The 27,802-nt window shown below is 42.7% G+C and overlaps 1 protein-coding gene across 1 annotated transcript in view; it reads left to right on the plus strand.

The window, feature by feature from the left end:
• The window catches only part of LOC126469951 (SET and MYND domain-containing protein 4-like), a 201,311-nt gene extending 178,759 nt beyond the window's left edge, over positions 1-22,552 (plus strand). The window contains exons 8-9 of the mRNA XM_050097361.1: positions 7,583-7,869; positions 20,640-22,552. Of these exons, the coding sequence (XP_049953318.1) occupies positions 7,583-7,869; positions 20,640-20,958 (606 nt within the window). The 3' untranslated portion in view covers positions 20,959-22,552. The remainder of the gene's footprint in view (positions 1-7,582; positions 7,870-20,639) is intronic.
• Positions 22,553-27,802: the final 5,250 nt, after the last annotated feature.

Below are 27,802 nucleotides of genomic sequence, written 5' to 3' on the forward strand. Positions count from 1 at the left end.
TAGGAGCACTTCAAGGAACTGTTAAATTGTGAAGACAACTAAGAGGAACAGGTAAGAGATGTTCCAGAGGAAGTCGAAGAAGATCAAGATGTAAATCTGCAGTGCCCCACAATGGACGAAATTAGGATTGCTTTAAAACCCCTAAAGAATGCAAAGGCTCCAGGCCTAGACAACATAACACCGGAGCTCTTAAAAGACGATATTGAAAGTACTGTTAAAATGCTCCATCCCTTTTTGGAGCATATTTGGCTTGAAGAGAAATCTCCAAAGGAGTGGAAAAAAGGTTTGGTAGTAAAGCTCCCAAAAAAACGGAAATTTGTCAGTCTGTAACAACTGGCGTGGTATTACATTGTTTTCAGTGCCCAGTAAGGTCCTCACCAGAGTTATTTTAAATGGAATTAAAGAGTCTCTTGAAAATCGTCTGCGTAAAGAACAGGCCGATTTTATGGCACAACGCAGTTGTGTTGGTCTTATTGACACTCTTAAGATTATTTTAGAACAAAGCAAAGAATTCCAAGCAACCATTCATTGATTTTCAAAGGCCTTCGATTCCATGAAATATAAAGTGCTCTGGCAGGTGTTGCGGAAGTATAATATACCACAGAAGATCTTAAACATCATAAAAGATCTATATGATGGCTACAAATGTAGCTTACTCCACAAGGGAAACACGACAGAGCCCATAAAAGTTACAACTGGAGTCTGGCAGGGTTGCATTTTATCACCAACACTTTTTCTACTTGTTGTAGACTCAGTTATGAGAAGAGTCACAGAAGGCAGGAGACGAGGAATCCAATGGGGGATCCATGAACCTCTGGAGGATTAGGATTTTGCAGACGATCTAGTTTTATTAGATCAAAGGCTAACTTATATGCAAGCTAAATTAAACTTGCTGAAAGAAGGAGCAGAGACTGTTGGCCTCAATACAAATATAGGCAAAACAAAGGAAATGAGAGTAAATTCAGAGGACATGGAGGTGCCACTGTTAATAGAGGAGCAGCGGGTGGAGACTGTCAACTCATTTCTGTATCTGGGTAGTATAGTGACGGAAGATGATGGAGCTGGAGATGAGGTGAAAAACGGTATTGAAAAGGCAAATGCTGCCTTCATACAATTGTATCCAATATGGAAAAATAGAAATATCAGGTACAAAATAAAAATCCGTGTTTTTAATACAAATGTGAAGGCTGTCCTTCTGTACGCTAGTGAAAGCTGGAAAATGGATAAAAAGATAACATCCCCGTTACAAAGCTGCACAAATAAATGTCTCTGACACATCAGGAATATCTAGTGGCCAGAAAAAATATGTAATGAGGAGTTCTGGCGAATAACAAACCAGATACCTGTAGAAGACCAGATTCGAGAGACAAAGTGGGGGCGATCGGGGCACACATTGAGAAAACCAGATGGAGCTATCGAGAAAAAAGCATTGGAATGGAATCCCCAGGGAACAAGGAAGAGAGGAAGACCTAGGGACACATGGAAGAGGACAGTGGAAGGGGAAGCAAAAAGAGTTGGCAAGTTGTGGGCAGAATTGAGGCATATGGCCAAAGACAGAGACGGTTGGTGAGTTCTCCTGGATGCCCTATGCCCCCAAAGGGGCAAAAGGAATTAAGTAAGTCAATGAGCTATTTCGTAAGCTATTGACTTGTCTTGACGTCAGATGCTTGTTTAATAATAGACTATGATTTAGAATTTTGTTGCATTTTCAGCTGCCTTAGTATGTTAGTGAAATTAAGTTGTGTAAACTCCGTTATGTTTTGGCAAAAGAAGTAAAAATTTATCATGGTAACAAGAGAAATGTCTTACTCAGCATGACTCCCCTCTGAAAAATAAAGATAACAAGTCAGGGGACAATAAGTTCTCACTCTTGTTGCAATTGCAGATAATCCTGTACTCCAGTGTATTTTTGGTAATGAACAGCTGGAACGGAAACTTATCAAAGGATTTTCTTTCTACACCTCAACAACCAGTAAAATATGAAAAAAATTCACAGCAAGTAGTATAACAATATTTTGTTTCTTTCTGAACTTTTTCATTTCAAATATCTTATAATTCGTCAAAGACATTGATAATATGCTTTCATCTGGACAAGTAGTCAGCTGTATTTTGCAGGTTGTCAGAGTGTTCACAGCTTTAAATCTATCAAACAGTTATGTTGTCTGAATGAGAATTACTATTCTGGAACCAAATAGCTACATCGTTCTGTCTGAAAAAACGACAGAGTTGATACATGTACCACTATGGATAATAGGATTGTGAAAACGTGCTACTTATTTATGTGTGTGTGTGTGTGTGTGTGTGTGTGTGTGTGTGAGGTGAGTAGTCACAAGTGGCTCACAATATATATACCGGTTGCTTATAATTAAACTTTCCCTATTTAACACTTGATAACACGGAAACAAATTACTGTACGAGTACCAAACTTGGTAGCATTAATGTCAAGGACATGGGGAAGAGAAATAGTACAGAATCAGTCCAGTTGAAACACTTGTAATGTGCTGCTACGGTACAGCATACCCATTACATACCGGTATCATTACCACTACAAAAGGAGCTCATTATGGCGTCAGTGTCCAGAAGAGTGTGAAAGCGCGGAATTGCATTCTACGCAGCAGAACGAAACATGTGCGTAGGTATGCTGGCTGCCTCCCTTGATATGCTGCGCTTCAGATCAACACGTGTGTGAATGTTCCCCTTGTAAATCCTGTCCTTCAGGCAGTCCCAAAACCAGAAATCACAGAGAGTAAGCTCAGATGACCGTTCCGGCCAAGCATTTGGGAACGATCGGCTTATAATTCGATCGTTTTCAAATGTGTTTGGGAGAAGCAGGTGAACTTCACGAGCGACTTAAGGTCGGGCTCCATCTTGCATGAAAACTGTAGGGCGGGTATGACATGTTGGCGAAGCATATTGCAGTAACGCTGGCCAGTCACACTGCACGTCTTTGGTCCGTAAGCGCCAGCCTGTTCAAAAAAGAATGGGCCAATGACGAACGTAACCGCGAAGCCACACCATACGGTGACACGTTCACCATACAGAGGAACTTCACGCACAAGAAAGGAAGAATGAATTGATTGTTGGTGTTAATAACGATCATCCCCCTTTACCTCCTCTGCATTACTGCAGGTGGCGTGTCACTGAGCACATTTGTTCTGTGCATGCAGTACACGTGAGGCGCCTAGTTGTTTCCACTGCACTGTGTGGAATACGAAGGTTCTGTTGTAGTTCACTAACCTGCTGTCTTCAAGTTGATGTCCCCAGCGCAGAAAACAGCACGCAGTTCGTAGGTTCTGTATCTTGAGGCTGAAACTGACTATTAGCGAGGTTCTGTTCTGAAATAATGTATAACTTCTTTGGGATGCCACTCGCGTATTTTAATATAGCCACACGAGAAGACTACATGATCTTAATACAACACCTTCCGATACAGCAAAGTACATGATCAAACATGTATCTTTACACTATTTGTGGCACGTGTCTGTGCCTCATGACTACCGGAGTGAATCTTTTAATACTGAATACTGGCAAACACATCCTGCCACAGACAACATGACTGTACATCTCGACTGCCTAATCCACAGTGACGAACAGGAACTTAAATAAAAATTGGAAACAAATCCTACGACAGACAACATGTCTGTTCTTCTCGACTGCCTAATCCAGAATGACGAACAGCCCGAAAAACTTCGCGCGCCATACCAAAAAAGGCGTGACCCGAACGCTTCCGAAGTGCTTCGTCTGCAATGTCGTAAGTCTTTTGTTTTTGATTTAAATTGTTTCTAATAATTCTATAATGACTGACTGACAATCAGCTGTTGAGAGATATTTATATTAAAAAGTGAAGTCATTCCAACGAGTAGTTTAACTAATAATAATAACTATACTTTAACGTTTCGGCGCCCTTGCTCCGTACACAGCAGCCAATCGCAGAGCAGCAGCATTATCCAGGCGGTCTTTCTCACGGGAATGGTACCGAATCTAACATCTGTCACAGGTACCTCACACCACATTTCGTCATCTATATACTTCTTGCATCTCCACTGTTTTGGGAACAGCTTCTTGGAGCCTAATATGATAGCTGACTAAGTCATAAATATTACAACAGTGACTGGAGGTGAAGATCCCCACACTGGGCAGTTCTGTGTGTTCGCCTCACCCGTCAGAGAAAAATGAGGTTCGTCTGTCCATAGGATAGTCCTGGGCGAGCTCCCGCCAACTTCAGTCCTTGCGACAAAGTGGAGAGCGAAGTCAACACGTCGTTGTGCGTCCCGTGGTGCAAGCTGCTGTTTACAGTTGTATATTTCTCTCTCATTTTAAACCATTCCATGGACCAGTGTCTTGTTTTCTCCTTCTTTAAACACAGTGCCAAAGTCGATGTTAGAAATGCTATACCTGCATTTGTAGCCATTCCCGCTAGTGCCAAAGGTAAGGTTAAATTGTTCCGGAGTGGGAAGGAGTGCCTGATCCCCGGCACGAATCCGCCCGGCGGACTTGTGTCGAGGTGAGCCGGCCAGTCTGTGGTTGGTTTTTAGGCGGTTTTCCATCTGCCTCGGCGTATGCGGGCTTGTTCCCCTTATTCCGCCTCAGCTACACTATATCGGCGAATGCTGCGCAAACAAGTTCTCCGCGTACGGGTACACCACCATTACTCTATCACGCAAACATAGGGGTTACGCTCGTCTTGTGTGAGACGTTCCCTGGGGGGAGGGGGTGGGAGGGGGGTCCACCGGGGGCCGAACCGCACTATAACTCTGGGTTCGGTGTGGGCCGGCGGAAGGGTGAAGTGGACTGCGGTAGTCGTCGTGGGGTTGTGGACCACTGCGGCTGCGGTGGGGACGAAGCCTCTCCGTCGTTTCTAGGCCCCCGGTTAACATACAACATGAAACATACAAGGTTAAATTGACAAGCTTTCTAGGTACGTGTAAGGCCTTGTTTGACACATCCGTGGCTAGATAAGAGCGAACTTGATAGATAATTTTGCTCTTAGGACGTGGGAGCTTGATAAGTTCTAAAAAGTTTTGTGATTCATTTGAAAAAAGCTGCTGTAATCATTGGGTTCTTAAGAGTAATATTTACTTTAGCAGATATTCATGTGTAAATCCTCGTTTTAAGCCATTGCGTGGACCAGAGTCTTGTCGTCTTCTTCTTCTTCTTCTTCTTCTTCTTCTTCCTCTTCTCATTCTTTGCAACTGCCTTGCCACAGTCGATACACCGGTTCCCGTCAGATCACCGAAGTTAAGCGTTGTCCGGCGTGGCCGGCACTTGGATGGGTGACCATCCGGGCCGCTATATGCTGTTGTCCTTTTTCGGGGTGCACTCAGCCTCGTGATACCAACTGAGGAGCTACTCGACCGAATAGTAGCGGCTCCGGTCAAAGAAAACCATCATAACGACCGGGAGAGCGGCGTGCTTACCACACGCCCCTCCTATCCGCATCCTCAGCTGAGGATGACACGGCGGTCGGATGGTCCCGATGGGCCACTTGTGGCCTGAAGACGGAGTGCTTCTTCTTCTTTAAACTGAATGACAGGACTGTTTTGTCGCCATTTGTCGCCGTTCTCACTACTGTCAAAATACACACGAACAGCGCCTGCTTCAGATTGAGGTTAAACTGACAAACATTGTTTGAACGTGTACGGGCTTGCTCGCATTCGGGAGGACGACGGTTCAATCCCGTCTCCGGCCATCCTGATTTAGGTTTTCCGTGATTTCCCTAAATCGCTTCAGGCAAATTCCGGGATGGTTCCTTTGAAAGGGTGCGGCCGATTTCCTTCCCCATCCTTCCCTCACCCGAGCTTGCGCTCCGTCTCTAATGACCTCGTTGTCGACGGGACGTTAAACACTAATCTCCTCCTCCTCCGGGATAGTTCCTTTGAAAGGGCACGGCCGATTTCCTTCCCCATCCTTCCCTAATCCGATGAGACCGATGACCTCGCTGTGTGGTCTCCTTCCCGAAACAAAACACACACACACACGCACACGGGCTTGCTTGGCAAATCCTTAGCTAGGTAACAGCGATTTTGTAAAATACGTTCTGTTGTTTACGGGGTCTTTAAATAACAAACATTAAATGCTGCGTCACAAACTTTTGTCTACATTGGTATTTTTGTGGGTTACGTATGACAAAATATGGTCGGGTGAGGTCCGCAGCAGACGTGTGTTTAGTGTTGGGGAGCTCGTGAATGAGTCGTTCAAATGAACGCTTCACTCCAGTGAAGTGTGAACTAACCACTGAATTTCAATGAACTGGTTCTTCAAACTCTTCACAGATAGCACACACCACACTTTTTTCTAGTTAACTCACTCTCTTCCCCTCTCCCTCTACCACTACATCGGCGCTACGTCACTCATCCTCCCTTGGCTTCAGTCCTCCCTCTACTGCCTGTTGACGAATCGCGCGGTGTTTGTGGGGAACGATAGGTTTACGAGGGGTAGGGGTGATGTGGGGACAGTGGAAAGCAGCGTCAGTTGTTTCGTGCTGTGCTGACATCATTACCCGTGACTATTTTTGCAGTTAAACTTCGCGTCTGCGGGTAGCCTACCGTTGGCAGCGCTTGCAGACAAATGGATATTAAAGATACAAACGAAGAGGCTGGCTGTGTGAGCACGCACAGCCAACATGAAAATAAAAGGATTGTTAATAACACCGAAAGGGGGATTTTACCTGAAATCGTACTAGTGACTGCATGTGAGAGTTTGCGTTTTGAATGTGGAGGGTTACTATTCTCAACGAAAATATAATCTCAAGGAAAACTTCTGAATAATTACTTAACGTAGGTGTATAGACTTTATGACAGTGGTAAACATACTGATTCTATGTTGCATTACCGAGCGAGGTGGCGCAGTCGTTAGCACACTGGACTCGCATTCGGGAGGACGACGGTTCAATTCCGTCTCCGGCCACCCTGATTTAGGTTTTCCGTGATTTCCCTAAATCGCTTCAGGCAAATGCCAGGATGGTTCCTTTGAAAAGGCACGGCCGATTTCCTTCCCCATCCTTCCCTCACCCGAGCTTGCGCTCCGTCTCTAATGACCTCGTTGTCGACGGGACGTTAAACACTAATATCCTCCTCCTATGTTGCATTAAATTTTAAAAGGAACATAAAACTGGACTGCATTTCGTTGGTAGCCCTAGTTTTCAGTCCATGAATACAACAAATAATGTTTCATTTGGCAGATAAAGACTTTTTTGGGCGCTTCATAAGAAAATGTCGAGCAAGATTAAATGTAATACCTTCTTTATATGTGACAGGCTTCTCTGTTTATCTTTCCTTTGTCCCCTTCGACCATGCTCTATTCAACTCAGACGCTGTAAGAGCATAAAACGTTGCGTGCACGTTACTGCATAGTTCGGCCATCTGTTGCTAAAATTATGAAGTATTACGAAGCTTTATTGTACGAGCGAGGCGAAGCGAGCGTAGCCGCGGCTGAGCGGCGAACTGGGCAACTTCGCCAGGCTTCCGCACTTCATGAATGAACTACTTCATTTGAACGCTTCACGGCAAAGAGTGAAATGAATGAAGTAGTTCACGGGAATGAACGAGTTCGGCCCATGTCTACGTGTGTTGTCTGTGAGCAGGAGGGCGAGCCGGTGGAGCTGGGCGGCGCCGTGTACCCTGCGGTGAGCCTGCTCAACCACGCCTGCTGGCCCAACGTGTCGCGCCACACGGCGGGCCGCGCGTGCGTAGTGCGTGCGTCGCGGCCCGTGACGCGCGGCGCCGAGCTGCTCGACAACTACGGGCCCAGCTTCCTGGCAGAGGACCGCGACGAGCGCCTGCAGCAGCTGCGCGCGCAGTACTTCTTCACCTGCACCTGCACGCCCTGCGAGCAGGACTGGCCGCTCGTGCATCAGCTGCCGCCCACGCGGTCAGTGCCGCCGCCTCTTCTTCTTTTTATACTACTGGCCATTAAAGTTGCTACACCACGAAGATGACGTGCTACAGACGCGAAATTTAACCGACGGGAGGAAGATGCTGTGATATGCAAATAATTAGCTTCTCAGTGCATTCACACAAGGTTGGCGCCGGTGGCGACACCTACAACGTGCTGACATGAGGAAAGTTTCCGACCGATTTCTCATACGCAAACAGCAGTTGACCGGTGTTGCCTGGTGAAACGTTGTTGTGATGCCTCGTGTAAGGAGAAGAAATGCGTACCATCACGTTTCCGACTTTGATAAAGGTCGGATTGTAGCCTATCACGATTGTGGTTTACCTCGTTGGTCGAGATCCAATGACTTAGCAGAATACGCAATCGGTGGATTCAGGAGGGCAATATGGAACGCCGTGCTGGATCCCAACAGCCTCGCATCACTAGCAGTCGAGATGACAGGCATTATCCGCATGGCTGTAACGGATCGTGCTGGCCGGGGTAGCCGAGCGATTCTCGACGCTGCAGTCTGGAACCGCGCGACCGCTACAGTCGCAGGTTCCAATCCTGCCTCGGGCATGGATGTGTGTGATGTCCTTAGGTTAGTTAGGTTTAAGTAGTTCTAAGTTCTAGGGGACTGATGACCTCAGATGTTAGGTCCCATAGTGCTCAGAGCCATTTGTAACGGATCGTGCAGCCACGTCTCGATCCCTGAGTCAACAGATGGGGATGTTTGCAAGACAAGAACCATCTGCACGAACAGTTCGACGACGTTTGCAGTAGCATGGACTATCGGCTCGGAGACCATGGCTGCGGCTACCCTTGACGCTGCATCACAGACAGGAACGCCTGCGATGGTGTACTCAACGACGAACCTGGGTGCACGAATGACAATACGTCATTTTTTCGGATGAATCCGGGTTCTGTTTACAGCATCATGATGGTCGCATCCGTGTTTGGCGACATCACGGTGAACGTACATTGGAAGCGTGTATTCGTCATCGCCATACTGGCGTATCACCCGGCGTGATGGTATGGGGTGCCATTAGTTACACGTCTCGGTCACCTCTTGTTCGCGTTGACGGCACTTTGAACAGTGGACGTTACATTTCAGATGTCTTACGACCCGTGGCTCTACTCTTCATTCGATCCCTGCGAAACCCTACGTTTCAGCAAGATAATGCACGGCCGAGTCTTGCAGGTCCTGTTCGGGCCTTTCTGGATACAGAAAATGTTCGGCTGCTGCGCTGGAGAGCACATTCTCCAGATCTCTCAGCAATTGAAAACGTCTGTTCAATGTGGTCGAGCAACTGGCTCGTCACAATACGCCAGTCACTACTCTTGATGAGCTGTGGTATCGTGTTGAAGCTGCATGGGCAGCTGTACCTGTACACGCCATCCACGCTCTGTTTGACTCAACGCCCAGGCGTATCAAGGCCGTTATTACGGCCAGAGGTGGTTGTTCTGGGTACTGATTTCTCAGGATCTATGCACCCAAATTGTGTGAAAATGTAATCACATGTCAGTTCCATTATAATATATTCGTCCAATGAATACCTCTTTATCATCTGCATTTTTTCTTGGTGTAGCAATTGTAATGGCCGGTAGTTTACATTATATTCAATCCGCTTTTCTTCAGAAGTTTTTACTGTTCTTGCTGCTACTGTCGTCTTCAGTCTGAAGACTGGATCGATACAGCTCTTCACGCAAATCCGCTCTCTACAAGCCTCTTCATCTCTGCTTGCTGGCCGAGCGGTGTAGCCAGGCGGTGTGAGGCGCCTTGGCACGGTTCGCGCGGCTTCCCCTGTCGGAGGCTCGAATCTTCCCTCGGGCATAGGTGTGTGTGTTGTCTGTGGCGGAAGTTAGTTTATGTTAGATTAAGTACTTTGTAAACCTAGGGATCAATGATCTCAGCAGTTAGATCTCATTGGAATTTACCACAAATTTCCCATTTTTTCTGCTCGTTGTTGTGGTCTTCAGTCCAGAGACTGGTTTGATGCAGCCCTCCATGGTACTCTATCCTGTGCAAACCTCTTCATCTCCGACTAACTGCATGAACAAGGAGATCTATAAAAGTAAGCATCTCTACATGAAGCTATTAAATTTGATAAACTCCCTCTCACAAATATAATATCCATTCTCAAAAAGCGTTTGTCATCGAACTGGCAAGAGGAATGGTCGAGGACATCTAAAATCAAAGGCAATCACTATACGTTAAACCCTTTCATGATTCAAAGAGTACCATGGTATAATTTGACATAAACATCGAGGAGCTTCACGACAGTTACAGCACGGCTGAAATTAATCACTGGAAGTTCAACAGACACCTCTGTCGGCTCAACTTAAGTGACCCCTCTACGTTCAAATGCTTCAAATGGCTCTGAGCACTATGGGACTTAACATCTGAGGCCACTAGTCCCCTAGAACTTAGAACTACTTAAACCTAACTAACCTAAGGACATCACACACATCCATGCCCGAGGCAGGATTCGAACCTGCGATTGTAGCGGTCGCGCGCTTCCAGACTGAAGCGACTAGAACCGCTCAGGCACACCGGCCGGCTCCACGCTTCACTCCATTACTAAATTGATGATCCCTTGATGCCTCAGATCATGTCCTACCAACCGATCCCTTCTTCTAGTCAAGTTGTGCCACAAATTCCTCTTCTCCCCAATTCTATTCAGTACCTCCTCATTAGTTACGTGATCTACCTATCTAATCTTCAGCATTCTTCTGTAGCACCACTTTTTGAAAGCTTCTATTATATTCTTGTCCAAACTATTTATCGTCTATGTTTCACTTCCGTACATAGCTACACTCCATAGAAATACTTTCAGAAAAGACTTCCTAACACTTAAATGTATACTCGATGTTAACAAATTTCCCTTCTCCAGAAACGCTTTCCTTGCTGTTGCCAGTCTACATTTTATATGCTCTCTACTTCTATCATCATCAGTTGTTTTGCGTCCCAGAAAGTAAAACTCATCTGCTATTTTAAGTGTCTCATTTCATAATCTAATTCCCTCAGCATCACCTCATTTAATTCGACTACGTCCCATTGTCCTCGTTTTGCTTTGTTGATGTTCATCTTATATCTTCCTTTCGAGACACTGTCCATTCCCTTCAACAGCTCTTCCAGGTCCTTTGCTGTCTCTGACAGAATTACAATGTTGTCGTCAAACCTCAAAGTTTTTATTTCCTCTCCATGGATCACTCCCTTCTCAATCACTGCTTCCCCTTCTTGCCGCTCGACTCTTATAACTGACATTTGGTTTTTGTACAAACTGTAAATAGCCTTTTGCTCCCTGTATTTTACCTCTGACACCTTCAGAATTTGAAAGACAGTATTCCAATCAACATTGTCGAAAGCTTTCTCTAAATCTACAAATGCTAGAAACGTAACTTTGCCTTACCTTAACTTATCTTTTAAGATACTTGTAAGTCGTAGGGTCAATATTGCCTCGCGTGTTCCAACATTTCTACAGCATTTAAACTGATCTTTCCCGAGGTCGGCTTCAACCAGTTTTTCAATTCGTCTTTGACGAATTCGTGTTTTTACATCTCTGCTTATCTATTGTAAAACACCCAATCACTCAAAAAAGTTTCGAGTCTGGATTAATAAAACATATAGTAGGGTAAAGATGGTGGTTTTAATGCCTCAGACGTTCTACATCGTTTCCCACCACTTGACAATAACGGACAGAAATTTCGTGCAACCGTGTGAAACCGTCAGAAAAGTCCTCCTTTGAGACGTTCAACTACCGCCCCACGTTGGCTTGAATGTCGTCAAAGCGTTGGCCTTTCATGTGAATGTCTGCACATTGTCGTTTTGTGGTTCGTATTAATAACACTAAGCCTCGTCACCGACGATGATAATTTGAAGAAAAAAATTGTCCGTGTTTTCCACTTTAGTCAAATCTTGGCGGGTGTCCGTGCATTGCTGTTTTTGTTCGGAAGTTACGGTGTGCGGAACAAACTTTGCACACCCTTTTCTCCTCTTCAAAACATTCTAGAGAATGTCTTGAACACTTCAGTTGGACATGTTGCTCCATTGCGATTTGTGACAGACCAACGTTGACACACTACTGCTGTACGACTGCCTGCTCACAAATGAATGGTCGAATGGACATCTGTTGTTTACAGTTGTCAGCTCAAGTTGCCAGTGCAGTTACTGCGCTGACGATGCTTATACGCCGGGAATAAAATCAGTCCTGAAACTTTTTGGATGGATTGTGTACATCAAAGTTGTACCTGAAACTTTCATGGCAGGTTAAAACTGTGTGCCGGACCGAGACTCGAACTCGGGACTTTTGCCTTTCACTGGCAAGTGCTCTACCGTAGGCAGGAGTCGAGGCACTGGCGGAAGTAAAGCTGTGAGGAGGGGTCGTGAGTCGTGCTTGGGTAGCTCACTCGGCAGAATACTTGCGCCCGAAAGGTAAAGGTCCCCAGTTCGAGTCTCAATCCCCAACACACAGTTTTAACAGGTCAGAAAATTTCACGTCAGCACACATTCCGGTACCAAGCCTTGGTCTCCCTCTGCAATTTTTACCCTCCCACATTTCTTTCCAAACTGCTGATTCCTTGCTGCCTGAAGTCGTGCCCTATCGGCCAATTCCTTCTTTTAGCTGCCACAAAATTTCTTTTTTCCCCAGTTCTGTTCAGTACTTCTTTATTAGTTATTCGATCGACCCATCCAATCTTCAGCATTCTTCTATAAAATCACATTTAAAAAGTTCTAGTCTCTTCTTGTCTGTACAGTTTACAGTCCACAAATTTCTTTTTTTCCCAATTCAGTTCAGTGCGTCCTTATTAGTTACTGAATCGATCCATATAATCTTCAGCATTCTTCTGTAATACCACATTTCAAAAGCTTCTATTCTCTTCTTGTCCGAACGGTTTCTAGTCCACAAATTTCTAATTTCCCCATTTCGGTTCAGTACCTCTTCATTAGGTACTCGATTGACCCAACTAATCTTCAGCATTCTTCTGTAGCACTACATTTCAAAAGCTTCCATTCTCTTCTTGTCCGAAGGAACGCTTTTCTTGCTATTCCCAGTCTGCACTTTATATCTTCTCTGCCTCGGTCTTCGTCAGTTATTTTGTTGCCCAAATTACAAAAGTCATTAACTGGTTTTAGTATCTCATTTCTCAGTTCATCTGATTTAATTCTACTGCATTCCACTGTTCTCCTATTGTTGATTTCCATCTTATAACGCCTTTTCAAGACATTATCCTCCCATTCAACTCATCTTCCGAGTCCTTTTCCGTGTCTGACATAATTAAAATGTCATCGGCAAACCTCAAAGTTTTCTCAAAATTTTGATTGCTTTTCCCTTAGCTTTGATCCCCTTTCCAAGTTTCTGCTTGCTTTCATTTACTGCTTCTTCAGTGTACAGATTACATGACACCAGGAAAAGGCTCCAAACCTTGTCTTACTCCCTCCTCAACAGCTGGTTCTCATTCATGTCTTTCGATTCTTATAACTGTAGTCGTCGTTTACTTGGTCGACATACGTCTGTCCTTCGTTTCGGATTGTAGTTCTGGGTCTTCTTGGGTATTCGTTCACCTTTCACTCTATTCGCATGTTGTTTCGAACTCCGCCTGCATTCTGTTATGTTCTCATTAAGAGCATGTACATGCAACTAATTTCAATCTTAATTCTTTATTAAATCCCTTGTTGTTCAGCCCTTTACTCTCCTCAAAAATCTCATCTCTGTTGTTGTCATCTTTCTTTTTATTTGTCCGCCGCGGTAGTTAAGTAATCAGTGCAGTTGACTGACACGATGGGAACCCGGGATCAGTTTCCAGCACTGCCAGAGATTTTGCCTTGGTGGGAGGACTGGGGTGTACTCAACCTCGCGAGGCCAACTGAGGAGCTATTCGACCGACTGGTAGCGATTGCAAGGTCAAGAAACCCGACAACGAGCAGGAGAGTGGTGTGCTGACCACATACCTCTTCCTACCTCATCCAATGATGCCACAGGCAGAGGATGAAACGGCGATCGGTCGGTACCGGTTGGCTCGTCTAGGACCAGAAAGCGGAATTTTACATTTACTTTTTTCTTTTTGTATATCCAACTCTCGCTTCCATACAACAGTAATGGTATCGCCGTAGTTTTATAAACTTTTTTTGTATCTATTCGGATTTTGTAGTTCATACTTATGATTATTTTTACACATGTTATTTGATATTTTTGCAGCATTTCATCTATATCATTATCACTCGCGTGGCAGCTCAGGTATTTAAAATATGACGTTTGTTCAATTACTTTGTTGTTAATTACTGTTTTTGGTCGTAGTGGGTATTTACCTTGAAGGGCCACAAATGTCGTCTTATGCAGTGAAATTATTAGATTGTTCTGCACTTATTTGGTTTAGCTAGTGTACTGCTAACTGCATGTCGTTTTCACTTCCTTGTATTATGCTTTAACATCTGCGAACTGTAAAGCACTTAGATTACTGTGTTTATCTAATGTAATTTCAGGATAATTGTATAGTTTCAAACTTTTAAGGACATTAGTAATATAAAGGTTAAAAAGAGAGAGTGGAAGGGAACACCTCTATCTCACTCCTTGATCGATTGATTTTTATCTCTGTTCTCTCCTGTACATACTACTATTTCTGGGTATAAGCTGTTGATTACCCTTGTGATCTGTGCTTGGTAGCCACTGTCATTAATTACTCTCCATAATTTATTTTGATCAACTCGATCGAAAGTTTTTTCAAAATCTGTCAAAGCTTTGTGGGTTCCAAGATCAAATTCTGTTTGTTTTTCTTTGGGGCGTTCTATTGTACAGATAATGTCATTTTCTAAATTCATTTTGATCTCCTTGGAGAACTGCCACAGTTAAAACTGTTAAAAAAACTTAGTTCAGCTACATTTGCACTTAGACTCATTGCAAATCTTGGGGAGAGACAAATTCGAAAGTTGACATATTTTGTATATTTTTATTCAATAATGTCATATTGAATAAAGTTCTGGGATAACTCATCTTTAAGAAAGAAAGTCTTCATTGCCCAAAAACGTAATATGTAGTGCACGTCCACAATCATCTTATAGGCATCTGTTTAAAGAGTTGGACATTCTGACTACTGCTTCACAATATATTTATTCTCTCATGAAGTTTGTTGTAAGTAATCCACTGCAGTGCAAAAGGAAAAATGATGTTCATAATTACAACAGCACCAGAAGGAAAAACGAGATTCATTACTCTACATTAAGGTTGTCTTTAGGACAAAATGGGGTGCACAGTGCTGAAACAAAAAATTTTGATAACTTACCCAGAGATATAAAATGTCTAACAGATGACAAAGCAAAATTTTACAACAAACTAAAAAAGTTTCTCCTTGATAACTCCTTCTACACAGGAGAAGAATTTATATTATTGTAATATGTAAAAGGTGGTGGGTAGAAAATATTCGCGTTTTTAGATATTTTAAAAAAATTAAATGTTCAGCATGTAGCAATATTTAAAAATTAAGTTGTAGTGTATATGTAAAATGACTCATTCCACGTCATTAGGAACTATCATGCAAATGATCCATAGAACATGAAAATAACTAATCAATAACTAACTATTCTTGCAGCTGTCCTATTTTTAGTTCTTTAGTTATTTTTTTTAGTTAATCCATTATTATATTGTCAATATTTACACATTCATTTCCTTCATCAAAACACATATCGTTCCCAGCATCATCCTGTTTTCACAGTAACTCTTTGTGATGTCCAGTCCTTTCATATTCTTTAATTATATTCAGTTCGCTGTAACTTTTTCTGAGTAGTTCATTTGTCTCATTTCGTAGTAAGCTACAGTTTGTCTTTCACGTAGATCATGTTTGATGTGAGAGATGAATCTGTCTCAAGATTATTGATGGCCCTGTTATACAAGTTGTCTACCAAAATTTAATTTCTGTTGATAGTGGTTTCCTGCTTCAGGTGTGCTATTCTGCAGAAGCTTATCATATTCTTTATTTTTTCCCTTTTATGTATGCTTTCTGCTTTTAATATATCATTCTATATTCTTAATTTTTTCGGTTTTGTTCTTTTTTTTGTTTTCCACACTGCTCCTTTAATTGCATTTGCTATATAGTTCCTTAAATTGTGCCCCTCTTCATCAACATTATTCCTAGTTGACTTTTTCCTAGATATTGATTTAATCTTTTTTATATAGTGTCCTTATGCTATCATCTTGGGTGAAGTTTATTTTGTATACTCACTGAGCTGTTGGTATTTTGCTTATTATTATTATTATTATTTGCTTTCTCCATTTAGCTAGCAGTATAAATACAGACACTAGTAGATAGTGGTCCAAATATGTCACATCCTCTATAACGCCATGTATCTCAGACAAGAATTTTTCGTTTGTGATTATTTAATCTATGAGTGACCTCCACTTCCTCACGCTCATTGTGCATTTATGGCTATTTATTTTTCCAGAGGAAAGTATTAGTTAATTTTAACTTGCTGCACGTTGCGAACTATCTGAGCTCTTCTCCAGTGCTGTTCGTTCCATTATCCATAAAGATTCGTATCACGCATGGTACTGACAAATTTCCAACATGGACATTCAGACCGCCACATATCACAAAATGGTCTGTTTTGTTGATTCTGTTCATTGTTTGTTGTAATTTGTCACGGAACGTAGCTGTATCATATTTTCTTTCTTCTTCTGGTGCATATACACTCTTGTTACTTACTTAAATCTCACAGTTATTCTTTCATTACTGTAAGCTTGGCTCATTATTATGTTTTTCCATTCGTTATTTACAAGTGCAGCCACTTCGCAACGTGTTCTTCTATGTTGTGGTAGTCCACTGTAAATCATAATGTAATCATCTAGATCTTAGATCCATTTTAACTTATTATTTGTTTTAGATGTGACCCTGATGTCTGTCTTTTGTTTCGTCACTATCCTATTACGTTCTAGTTCTTTGTTTCTTAATTTTCTTGCATTCCATGCGATGATCAGAATTCTGTTTTTTATGCCAAATAATTTGACCATTTCCTGTCTCGTTCTTCTCCGTAGAGATATATCTGGATTTTCTTTGTGAAATTTTTATGTACGAGGGTCATTCAATAATTAAAACGACAAACTGGTCTGGGGAAAAACTGTTAGTAGGGCAAGTTTGTTACTTATGTGGCTATAAGCTGTCCACTAGGATGAGCCCTGATCAGCTGATGTATGAACATTGTTTTGTTCATAACCTCAAAAATACATTTCAAGATGGCGAGTCTGCTTGAAACGTCCACATTAGTTGAACAACATTCTGTTATTCGTTTTTTACTTGCTGAAGGCGAGAAACCATGAATATGTACTGTAGAATGTCTAAAGTTTATGGTGAAGGTTGTATGAATCGTGCAAATTTTTACAGGTGTGTAGAGTAGTTCAAAAATGGTCGCGACTCAGTGACTGACGAACACCGTTCTGGCCGACCAGCTGCAGTTACAACTCCCTCACTTGAAAGTCGAATTGATGAAATTATTCGTGCCGACCGACGTGTGACTGTGGAAATGGTAGTTGATTAGGTTCACATTAGTACTGATACAGTTCATACACTATCTGTAACAAGCTGAAGTACCGCAAAACATGTGCAAGATGGGCCCCAAACAAGTTGTCGCGGCTACAGAAGGAAACAAGGTTGAGAGTGTGCACAGAGCTAAAGGAAAGTTATGAAAGAGAAGGATAGCACTTCCTCAACAAAATTTTAACTTGTGATGAAACTTGGGTTCACTATTATGAGCCAGAATCAAAAAGACAAAGCATGGAGTGGAAGCACACCAACTCACTTGTCAAGAAAAAATACAAAACCCAAGCGTCAGCAGGAAAAGTCATGTTAACAGTTCTTTGGGTTGCTGAAGGTTCAGTTTTTTGTGATTATCTCGAAGAGCAGCGTACAATGAACAGCCAATACTAAACAAGGTGAAGCCAGCCATGAGAGAAAGATGTTGTGGGCCTCAGAGGAGAGGTGTGATTCTCCAGCAAGGCAACGCACGTCCTCATATTGCTCAACTAACCCGTGAAACCGTCGACAAAATGGTCTGGGAATTACTGCCTCACCCTCTTACAGTCCTGATTTAGCACCTGGTTATTTCCATTTGTTTGGTGCTCTGAAGGAGACATTATGCAGGAAAAGGTTCCAAGACAACGAGGACGTGAAAAAGTTTGTGGGAAATTGGTTCAAACATCAAGATAAATAGTTTTTTGCAGCCGGAATAAAAAAGCTTGTAGCTCATTAGAACAGATGCATAAATGTTCAAGGGGATTATGTTGAAAAGTAGAAAAAGTATTGTTTTGTAAAAATAAATGCATTTTTCTGCAGACCAATTTGTCTCTTTAATTGTCCAATGATCCTCGTAAAAGATTTCCCTCCAGTGTGAAGTACCACGCCATAGATGGAGCAGTTAACTGTTAATGCTACCATATTTCATTCCATATCTCCATAAATTGCTACAATCAAATATTTATTTCAAATTTCTGATCCCAATTGTGAATAATTGATATCGTAATCATATCAAGTTTTTGCATATTGTAGAATGCATAACTTTATATTTATCAACATTTAAAACTTTGCACCACTGTGAAATCTTGTCGAGATCAGACTAAATTTTTGTGTAGTTTTTCCAATGTAGCCCATCATTATAGAAACTACATCGTCTGCAGAAAGTCTGAGATTGATACAAATATTGTATGGTAGGTCTTTGATATGCAAAATAAACGACAATATGTATACACATGTAGATTTCTTCATTTTTATTATTTTTGGTACACATTTCTAAGGGAATGAACATTTTTCTGTCAAAACTGAAGAATAGTTTCAGCTCATGCTTCAAACATTTTAGTGAACCAAATGCCTCACTGGAAAGAATAATCTCGTAGAATCCATTCAAAAAGATTCGGTCAGGGCTCTTATACCTAGCCCGCTTGCATAGTCGCATGTCGTAATGGGACATTGTATGCCCTAAGCCGCCAATGTTAAATTATCGAATTTTGTGACCCATTTTCTCGGAAACTTTTTAAGACACCAACTTATAATTTTCCATAATTATTGAATGCACCTTTCTAGATACACTGAACTAGAATTATTACTAATATTGTATTGTGTCGCATGTTATCTTTTTTTTTTGCAAACACTCAATTTTTTGACAGAATTTTTGTAAATGAATGAACATAAAAACAAAACAACTCAGGACATTTTAATAATTCTTGTTCTATACGTGTTGAATCTCACACTTGGAATGCTATGAAAATGTCATGTCTCTACTATCAGTACTTTTCGAGAAAATGGGACATCTATTGTAAAAAATGTAGTTCAGAGATATTGAGGTTTAAAACTTTTTTATTACAAATTCCTATACAGTCTTACATTTCTGCACTAGAATTGCCATGGCCCATAGTCTGTGTCTTCATCAGTGTCACAACAGCCCAGTGCTTGCCTCCTCCTTTTCTTTCTTGCTTCTTTTGTCATTTGCTGAGCAGCTACCTCTGCTTCACATATACAAAGTTCATTCAGTTCCTGCAGTCTTTTAGCTGTGTTCTGTCCAAATATTGTCCCCAACTTCTCCACAACCTTAAGTCTTTCATAGCTCCCACCATTGAAAGTTATTACAGCAACAGACACTGCTAACTTTAGTGTCAGAAGGCCAACAAATACAGTTTTAGGCGGACGGCACCACACAACATTACTGAAGGACTCATTCACATTCTGGGTCTTCCCATGTAAACACTTCTTTAGTAGCTCAGGATTTGCCAAATATCTAACTAAATAGGTTTGATTTCCTCCATTACTGCCAAAGGAAGAGAATGTTTATGTGTAAATTCAGCTTGCCTATATTTACACCAAGTGTTTTGTGGAGATGGACGCAAAACATGACATGGCTTTTCATCGGTTGATATTCGATGAAAGAAAGTACCCGCAAATTTGCGTTTGTTTAAGTTACTTTTACGCTTAGTCATTTTATTTACGTTTAAAAAGCAATAGAAGATAGCTTACTACAAAAATAGCCGATAATCACACTACTTTCAACGAAAACTAGTATCAGAAACAAAGGACTGATTTGTTTGTTTTTAATGCTAACTTCTGAGACGTAGCAGTAGGCACAAAACAAAGCAATTCACAGCCTTCTAGACTGTGTAGTTCCCAAGATATGACTGCTCAACTCTGCCAGTATATGCGTAGCCACGAAATTTGACAGTCACACATCAACATTCGAACTATTATTTGAAGGTCTCACAATTGTCTGATTTTAATGTATTATATACCAAAATGTCCAGGAAAGTCCAAACTACATTATGGAGTAGAAAAAAGAAAATGTCAAATTTCAATGAATTCCACATAAAATGTCCCCTTAACGAGGCCACTTCTGACACAGGGAGGTACACCGACCACAGATAGAGTCCACCCCGTGGATGGATGATGATGGGTTTTTAGGCCGTTTTCCACATCCCAATAAGCGAATACAGGGCTTGTTCCCTCACCTCAGAAACATGCTAAGCAAGCATATAGAACACTTTCTCACATTTGCACACAGAATTTACTGTATACACAGACGGGATTGGTGCACTGCTTCTGTTCTGATGGTGAATGAGAGATTGATGACTTTAGCTGTTTCATCTCCTTAAATACCCAATCAGCATCTGCGTCTTATACCTAACAGATTTCATTACAATGTTTGTCTAACACAGTTCAGACTATGGTAACTTTTACACACTTTGTGCTTAACGTCACAACACGATTAGTGTGACGATTGTCCATTGTGTATGTTTCAGTTACAAATGTCCGCAGTGCAAGAAGCCGATAGAAAGCAACCTGACTGCAGTTCGCCGCTGTCCGCACTGTAAGAAGAAAGTCGACTTCAAGAAAACAGCATGTAAGATAGCCGAGTTCTCACACTCGTACAGGGAAGCTGTCGCTAAACTTTTGGAAGGAAAGTTCGATATAGCTATACAGCTGTGCGCTAAGAATATGCATTTCTTGGATCCCATCGTCATTCACCCATCCATAGACTTTTTAAAATGTCAACAGGTACTAAATCAGTGCTGGAGTCTTACTGGCAACACCAACGTCATACAAGATAAAGTTCTTTGACATGAAAAGATAATGCTCGTAGGAACTGTAAAGCTACTAATTTTTGCTGTACTGTGTGTGTGTGTGTGCGTGTGTGTGTATGGTTTTTTTTAAGGATGATATAATTTAATGCCTTGTTAATCTAAATGGTTGATATCCACATGTGAACTACCAGTCGAGCCAAAAGTAACAGAAATAGAATCAATGATTGTGAGTGTCTTTAGTAGTGTGATTCAGTCCCCCAGCAAATGCGCAGTGAATATTAAATTATTTTTTTAATAATGCCAGATTACTGCCAGAATATAATGAAATCCAGCAGCTCTGACAAGAGAACCGCGCCTACTCGACAAGGATCGGCCAAGTCATGAGCCATTTATGTTAGCGTAGCATCCAGATAGCGATAAGACTGCTGAACGGCAATCTGAGCATCGTGGATTCGAGTACCTATGTGGAAATTTTTTCTTATTTGTTTTCAGTTTTTACATTATTTACATTGTGTACAATCCGAAATAATGATCAATATATTGTATTTATTAATATTTTGATAAAAGGCATGAAATTAAAGGCAATGGAAAATTTGGGACTCCAAATTAATTTCCACGAAAGGGTCGTACTTACGGCGTCCTCGAGGACTATGCAGTTACTTTTCCAAGAAGGGATTGGAATACTATCATGCAGGACTTTGTTACGCGTGGTCTGCTGCTAAAATCTCCGATGAGAGAGAACTTTTTATGTGTGTAAACCACGTTTTTCTAGAGAAACTTTAAAACAACCATGTGATGGTGAAAATACAGCGTTTATAACATGTACAAGATGCCGCGAAAATTAGTGCCTCCTCTGCTTTTACGACGAGTGTCTCTCCAGCGCATGTAAACCATCAACTTTAAAATAGTCAAAGAATCTAATTTTTTTTCTAAGTTCTTATGTTCGTCTTACAATCTCACCCTGGAAATTTATTTGCAATCACAGGTTGACCTTTGCCATTCCTTTTCGTGCCTTTTATGAAAATATTAATAAATACAATATACTGAGCATTCTATGGTTTATTTTCAGTGAAAGTAACAGAAAAACTGAAAAGAAAAAATAAAAAAGCTTTCGCTTATGGACTGTGCCGTGCGACTCTCGGATGACCGTTCTGTACTTTTTCCGCTGCGCCAACCGTCGCCTGGATGCTACACTAACATAAATAGCACGAGTCGCCCGATCCGCGCCAAAAATGCTATTTCTTCTAAACTCTCGGCTGTCTGGAGCCGCCACTTCCATCACTTTCATTTCTGGTCAAGCACTACATATCCCATAAATTTGGACGAAATCGGTGACGACGAGTAGACGCGGTCCCCTTGTGAGAATGTTATAGCGCTGTCTTTCGGACAAAAAGTGACTACTGGGGCAACTGTTTTTGCATTGTTAATATAATGCTTGCTTTCCTGTGAGGAAGCAAACCAAATTATAAAAAAAAGCACACTACTGGTAATATTTTCGAGTTAAAGATTTTTCACTTTCTCTGCTACTTTTCATGCACTGGGATGGTATATGTAATATGCAGTAACAATAGTAAAACACACTTCTGCGTTCGTTATACTGTAAAGGACAATAAATTTTTAATCTCTGTTAATGCTGCATATTTAATGATAAAATCCTTCTATCGTATTTACAAAGGCTGGGCAGTCATTATAGTTTAATGTCCTGTTAACCCAAAATTACGACAGCCCCATGAAGTCTTATCTGTTGGAGATTATGAGGAACTTTACATGAAGATACAAGCAAAAATTGCAGTAGAACGAATGGAGAATGTACAGGGTGCCCCAAAAAGAATGACCCGATTTTAACTTGTAATAATATTGAGACAAATGTCACTAGGTAACTGAAACAGCGCTAGATGTAATCGGCATGGCCTAGAATTTCAGAAAAGAATCCGCTAGATGTCACTACGAGCGCATCCTCAGTGCCAACGTGCCTCAACGTTGGATAGGGCTTACAAGACCGCGAGACCAGGCTTTACACTCTTGGCCTCCTAGGTCCCCTGACTTAACATCATGTGATTTCTTCCTATGGGGATATGTTAAAAATGGTTCAAATGGCTCTGAGCACTATGGGATTTAACATCTGTGGTCATCAGTCCCCTAGAACGTAGAACTACTTAAACCTAACTAACCCAAGGACATCACACACATCCATGCCCGAGGCACGATTCGAACCTGCGACCGGAGCGGTCACGCGGTTCCAGACTGAAGCTGTTTAGGTTCCTCCATTACCCCGTGACATTGATGAACTAAAAATCAGAATATCAGCTGCTGTAGCTTCAGTGACAGAAGACACCTTACACTCAGTTTTGGATGAATTTTGCCGCGCGGCATTAGCCGAGCGGTTACCTGCCCCCTGTAATAAAAAAAACTGAGTTCACCGATCAACAACGAACTAAAACGGGTGTCTTACGACGTCCGCCCCGAGCAGATACAACGAACGAAAGCGAACAAAATGAGATCTAAAAAAAATAAAAAAAGCGGTCTAAGGCGCTGCAGTCATGTACTGTGCCGCCAGAGCGGAGGTTCGAGTCCTCCCTCGGGCATCGGTGTGTGTGTTTGTCCTTAGGATAATTTAGGTTAAGTAGTGTGTAAGCTTAGGGACTGATGACCTTAGCAGTTAAGTCCCATAAGATTTCACACATATTTTAACATTTTTTTGGATGAATTTGGCTATCAGCTAGATGTCATCCGTGCTGCCAATAGAGAACATTTTGAACATTTACAATGGATTTTTAGAAACTTTTGTCTTTTCTGAGTAATTTAATATGCAATTTCTTGGTGTTAAGCCCTTCTTCCTAATAAATAATTCTGTTTAAAATCGGGTCATTCTTTTTGGGACACCCTGTATTATGCACCTGTAATTGTTGCTTCTTTTTTGCTTGTGGTATCTAATTCAGGTTCCTTGCTCACGTTATTTAGGTTGTGCGGCCGAGCATGGATCCAACGGATAAGTGGGTAATGATCTTCCGCAAAAAAAAGGTAGAAGTGCTTATACACTACCGAAAAATGAAAAATAAAAAAAAAAACTTGACACACATGACTAACGCATACTATACTTGCACAGGGCGCTAAGAGAGGGCAGTTAATGTGATGATCAAATCCACAGGAGCCACGTTATCAGCAACGGGATGTTGCAAGTTTCGCAACAGTTGTTCATCTACAGAGCCAGTTTGCCGTGACATACGGTACTCTATCTGTGTCTGCAACATTGTTAGAATGCCATGACAGAGTGGACGTGAACCGTTTGTGAAGTTGATGGAGTTTGAGAGAGGGAGTATAGTGTGTCTGCAGGGGTGGGTGGTCGTAGTGCAGAGTTGCGCTATACATGGGGCGAGAGATCTCCACAGTGCATCGACGTTGTCGTCAGTGCTCAGAAGAAGGTGCACATGCCCGTAAGCCTGGGTCCGGACAGCACATCTTACAATGGCTGTTCTCTGGTGATCATTGGAGGGGCGTTTGAAAAGTCCATGCAAAGTCCGAGAGATGGCACCACCGGCACGTATCGAGGTCATATTTAGTTAGTAGCATCTTTGGAAAGAACTCACACCACGTTTCAGCCATATTGGTCTATCTCTTTGTGTTTGGGATTCGTGTGAATCAAGGAAGTCGAGTGATTGCCAAAAAATGGACGAAAAAGAATTTCGTGTGGTGATTAAACATTACTTTATGAAAGGCAAAACGCATCAGGAGACTAAAGAGAAGCTTGATAAACATTACGGTGACTCCGCACCTTCGATTAGAGCAGTTTATAAGTGGTTTCAAAATTTTCGGAGTGGCCATATGGGCACAACCGCTGCTGAACGTTCTGGGCGCCCTGTGGAGGTTACGACTCCAGAAATCATTGATAAAATCCATGATATGGTGATGGATGACAGATGAGTTAAGGCGCGTGAGGTGCTGTGGGCATCTCGAATGAAGGGGTACATAATATTTTGCATAAACATTTGGATATGAGAAAGCTATCCGCAAGGTAGGTTCCACAATTGCTCACGCTTGACCAAAAACGGAATCATGTGAAGTGCTGCAAGGATGGTTTGCAGCTGTTCAGGAAGAATCCGCAGGTCTTTAAGCGCCGTTTCGTCACTGTGGATAAAACATGGATACATTACTATACTCCTGAGACCGAAGAACAATCTAAACAATGGGTTACCAAGGGAGAATGTGCATCAAAAAAGGTGAAGGCCATTCCTTCGGCCGGAAAGGTTACAGCAACTGTCTTTTGGGATTCGCAAGGGATAATCCTCATCGACAATCTGGAAAAGGGTAAAACTGTTACAGGTGCATATCATTCATCGTTATTGGACCGTTTGAAAACCAAGCTGCAAGAAAAACGCCGGCGATTGGACCGTAAAAAAGTCATTTTCCATCACGACAATGCACCAGCACACACCTTAGCAGTTGTGGGCCCAAAATTAATGGAAACAGGATTCCAACTCGTTTCACATCCCCCCTATTCTCCAGACTTGGCTCCCTCGGACTACTATTTGTTCCCCAATTTGAAGAAATTGCTGGTGAGACAAAGATTTTATTCAAACGAGGAGGTAATTGCAGCAACTAATAGCTATTTTGCAGACTTGGACAATTCTTATTATTCGGAAGGGATCAACGAATTAGAAAAGCGTTGGACGAAGTGTGTGAGTCTAAAAGGAGACTATGTCGAAATATAAAAAGGGCTTACCCCAAACACATATGTAGTTTTTGTTTTTGCACGGACTTTTCAAACGCCCCTCGTAGAGGGAACAATGAACAGTGCGCAGTACACTCAAAACGTCATTGAACCAATCGTGCTACCGTTAGTGCACCAACAATTTGATGTGCTTTTACAACACGACTATGCACTTCCACATGTATCCGTGCCATCCAATTTGGTCTCCAAGGTGTACGTCAACTACCCTGGCCAACACGATCCCCAGATCTGTACCCCAATGAGCGTGTTTAGGACTGAATGGAACGTCATCTTGCGCGGTCTGCAAGTCTGAACTGAGCTGAGACACCAGGTGGACACTGCATGGCAGGTCATTCAGCAAGACTACATTCGTCACCTCTACGATTGTCTCCGTGGGAGAACTGCAACGTGCATTGCAGCAAAAGGACGCTATACAGGGTACTAGTGCTCAAATTTCGCACGTCCCGCCGACTGTACTATATGCGGATGGCTTCGTCAGAATGATCGTTTGTTATATACGTCCTCGAGAATGGGTCAATAAAAATTCGTGATAGCTCACAATTATTTTTCCTTTAATAACAAAATCTACACTCCTGGAAATTGACATAAGAACACCGTGAATTCATTGTCCCAGGATGGGGAAACTTTATTGACACATTCCTGGGGTCAGATACATCACATGATCACACTGGCAGAACCACAGGCACATAGACACAGGCAACAGAGCATGCACAATGTCGGCACTAGTACAGTGTATATCCACCTTTCGCAGCAATGCAGGCTGCTATTCTCCCATGGAGACGATCGTAGAGATGCTGGATGTAGTCCTGTGGAACGGCTTGCCATGCCATTTCCACCTGGCGCCTCAGTTGGACCAGCGTTCGTGCTGGACGTGCAGACCGCGTGAGACGACGCTTCATCCAGTCCCAAACATGCTCAATGGGGGACAGATCCGGAGATCTTGCTGGCCAGGGTAGTTGACTTACACCTTCTAGAGCACGTTGGGTGGCACGGGATACATGCGGACGTGCATTGTCCTGTTGGAACCGCAAGTTCCCTTGCCGGTCTAGGAATGGTAGAACGATGGGTTCGATGACGGTTTGGATGTACCGTGCACTATTCAGTGTCCCCTCGACGATCACCAGTGGTGTACGGCCAGTGTAGGAGATCGCTCCCCACACCATGATGCCGGGTGTTGGCCCTGTGTGCCTCGGTCGTATGCAGTCCTGATTGTGGCGCTCACCTGCACAGCGCCAAACACGCATACGACCATCATTGGCACCAAGGCAGAAGCGACTCTCATCGCTGAAGACGACACGTCTCCATTCGTCCCTCCATTCACGCCTGTCGCGACACCACTGGAGGCGGGCTGCACGATGTTGGGGCGTGAGCGGAAGACGGCCTAACGGTGTGCGGGATCGTAGCCCAGCTTCATGGAGACGGTTGCGAATGGTCCTCGCCGATACCCCAGGAGCAACAGTGTCCCTAATTTGCTGGGAAGTGGCGGTGCGGTCCCCTACGGCACTGCGTAGGATCCTACGGTCTTGGCGTGCATCCGTGCGTCGCTGCGGTCCGGTCCCAGGTCGACGGGCACGTGCACCTTCCGCCGACCACTGGCGACAACATCGATGTACTGTGGAGACCTCACGCTCCACGTGTTGAGCAATTCGGCGGTACGTCCACCCGGCCTCCCGCATGCCCACTATACGCCCTCGCTCAAAGTCCGTCAACTGCACATACGGTTCACGTCCACGCTGTCGCGGCATGCTACCAGTGTTAAAGACTGCGATGGAGCTCCGTATGCCACGGCAAACTGGCTGACACTGACGGCGGCGGTGCACAAATGCTGCGCAGCTAGCGCCATTCGACGGCCAACACCGCGGTTCCTGGTGTGTCCGCTGTGCCGTGCGTGTGATCATTGCTTGTACAGCCCTCTCGCAGTGTCCGGAGCAAGTATGGTGGGTCTGACACACCGGTGTCAATGTGTTCTTTTTTCCATTTCCAGGAGTATATATTCAGAATTACGATTTATCAATGAGCAGTGGCTTAACTGGCTTACTACATCTGTATTAATGATCTACAAAACAAATTTTTTAAAGCAAAAGAAATAGAAGTTAACAAAACTATTTATTATAAACGCTATGTTGATGATACATTGATACTATACAATGGG

This window comes from Schistocerca serialis, chromosome 3 (assembly GCF_023864345.2).
Source record: "Schistocerca serialis cubense isolate TAMUIC-IGC-003099 chromosome 3, iqSchSeri2.2, whole genome shotgun sequence".
Lineage (NCBI taxonomy): Eukaryota > Metazoa > Arthropoda > Insecta > Orthoptera > Acrididae > Schistocerca > Schistocerca serialis.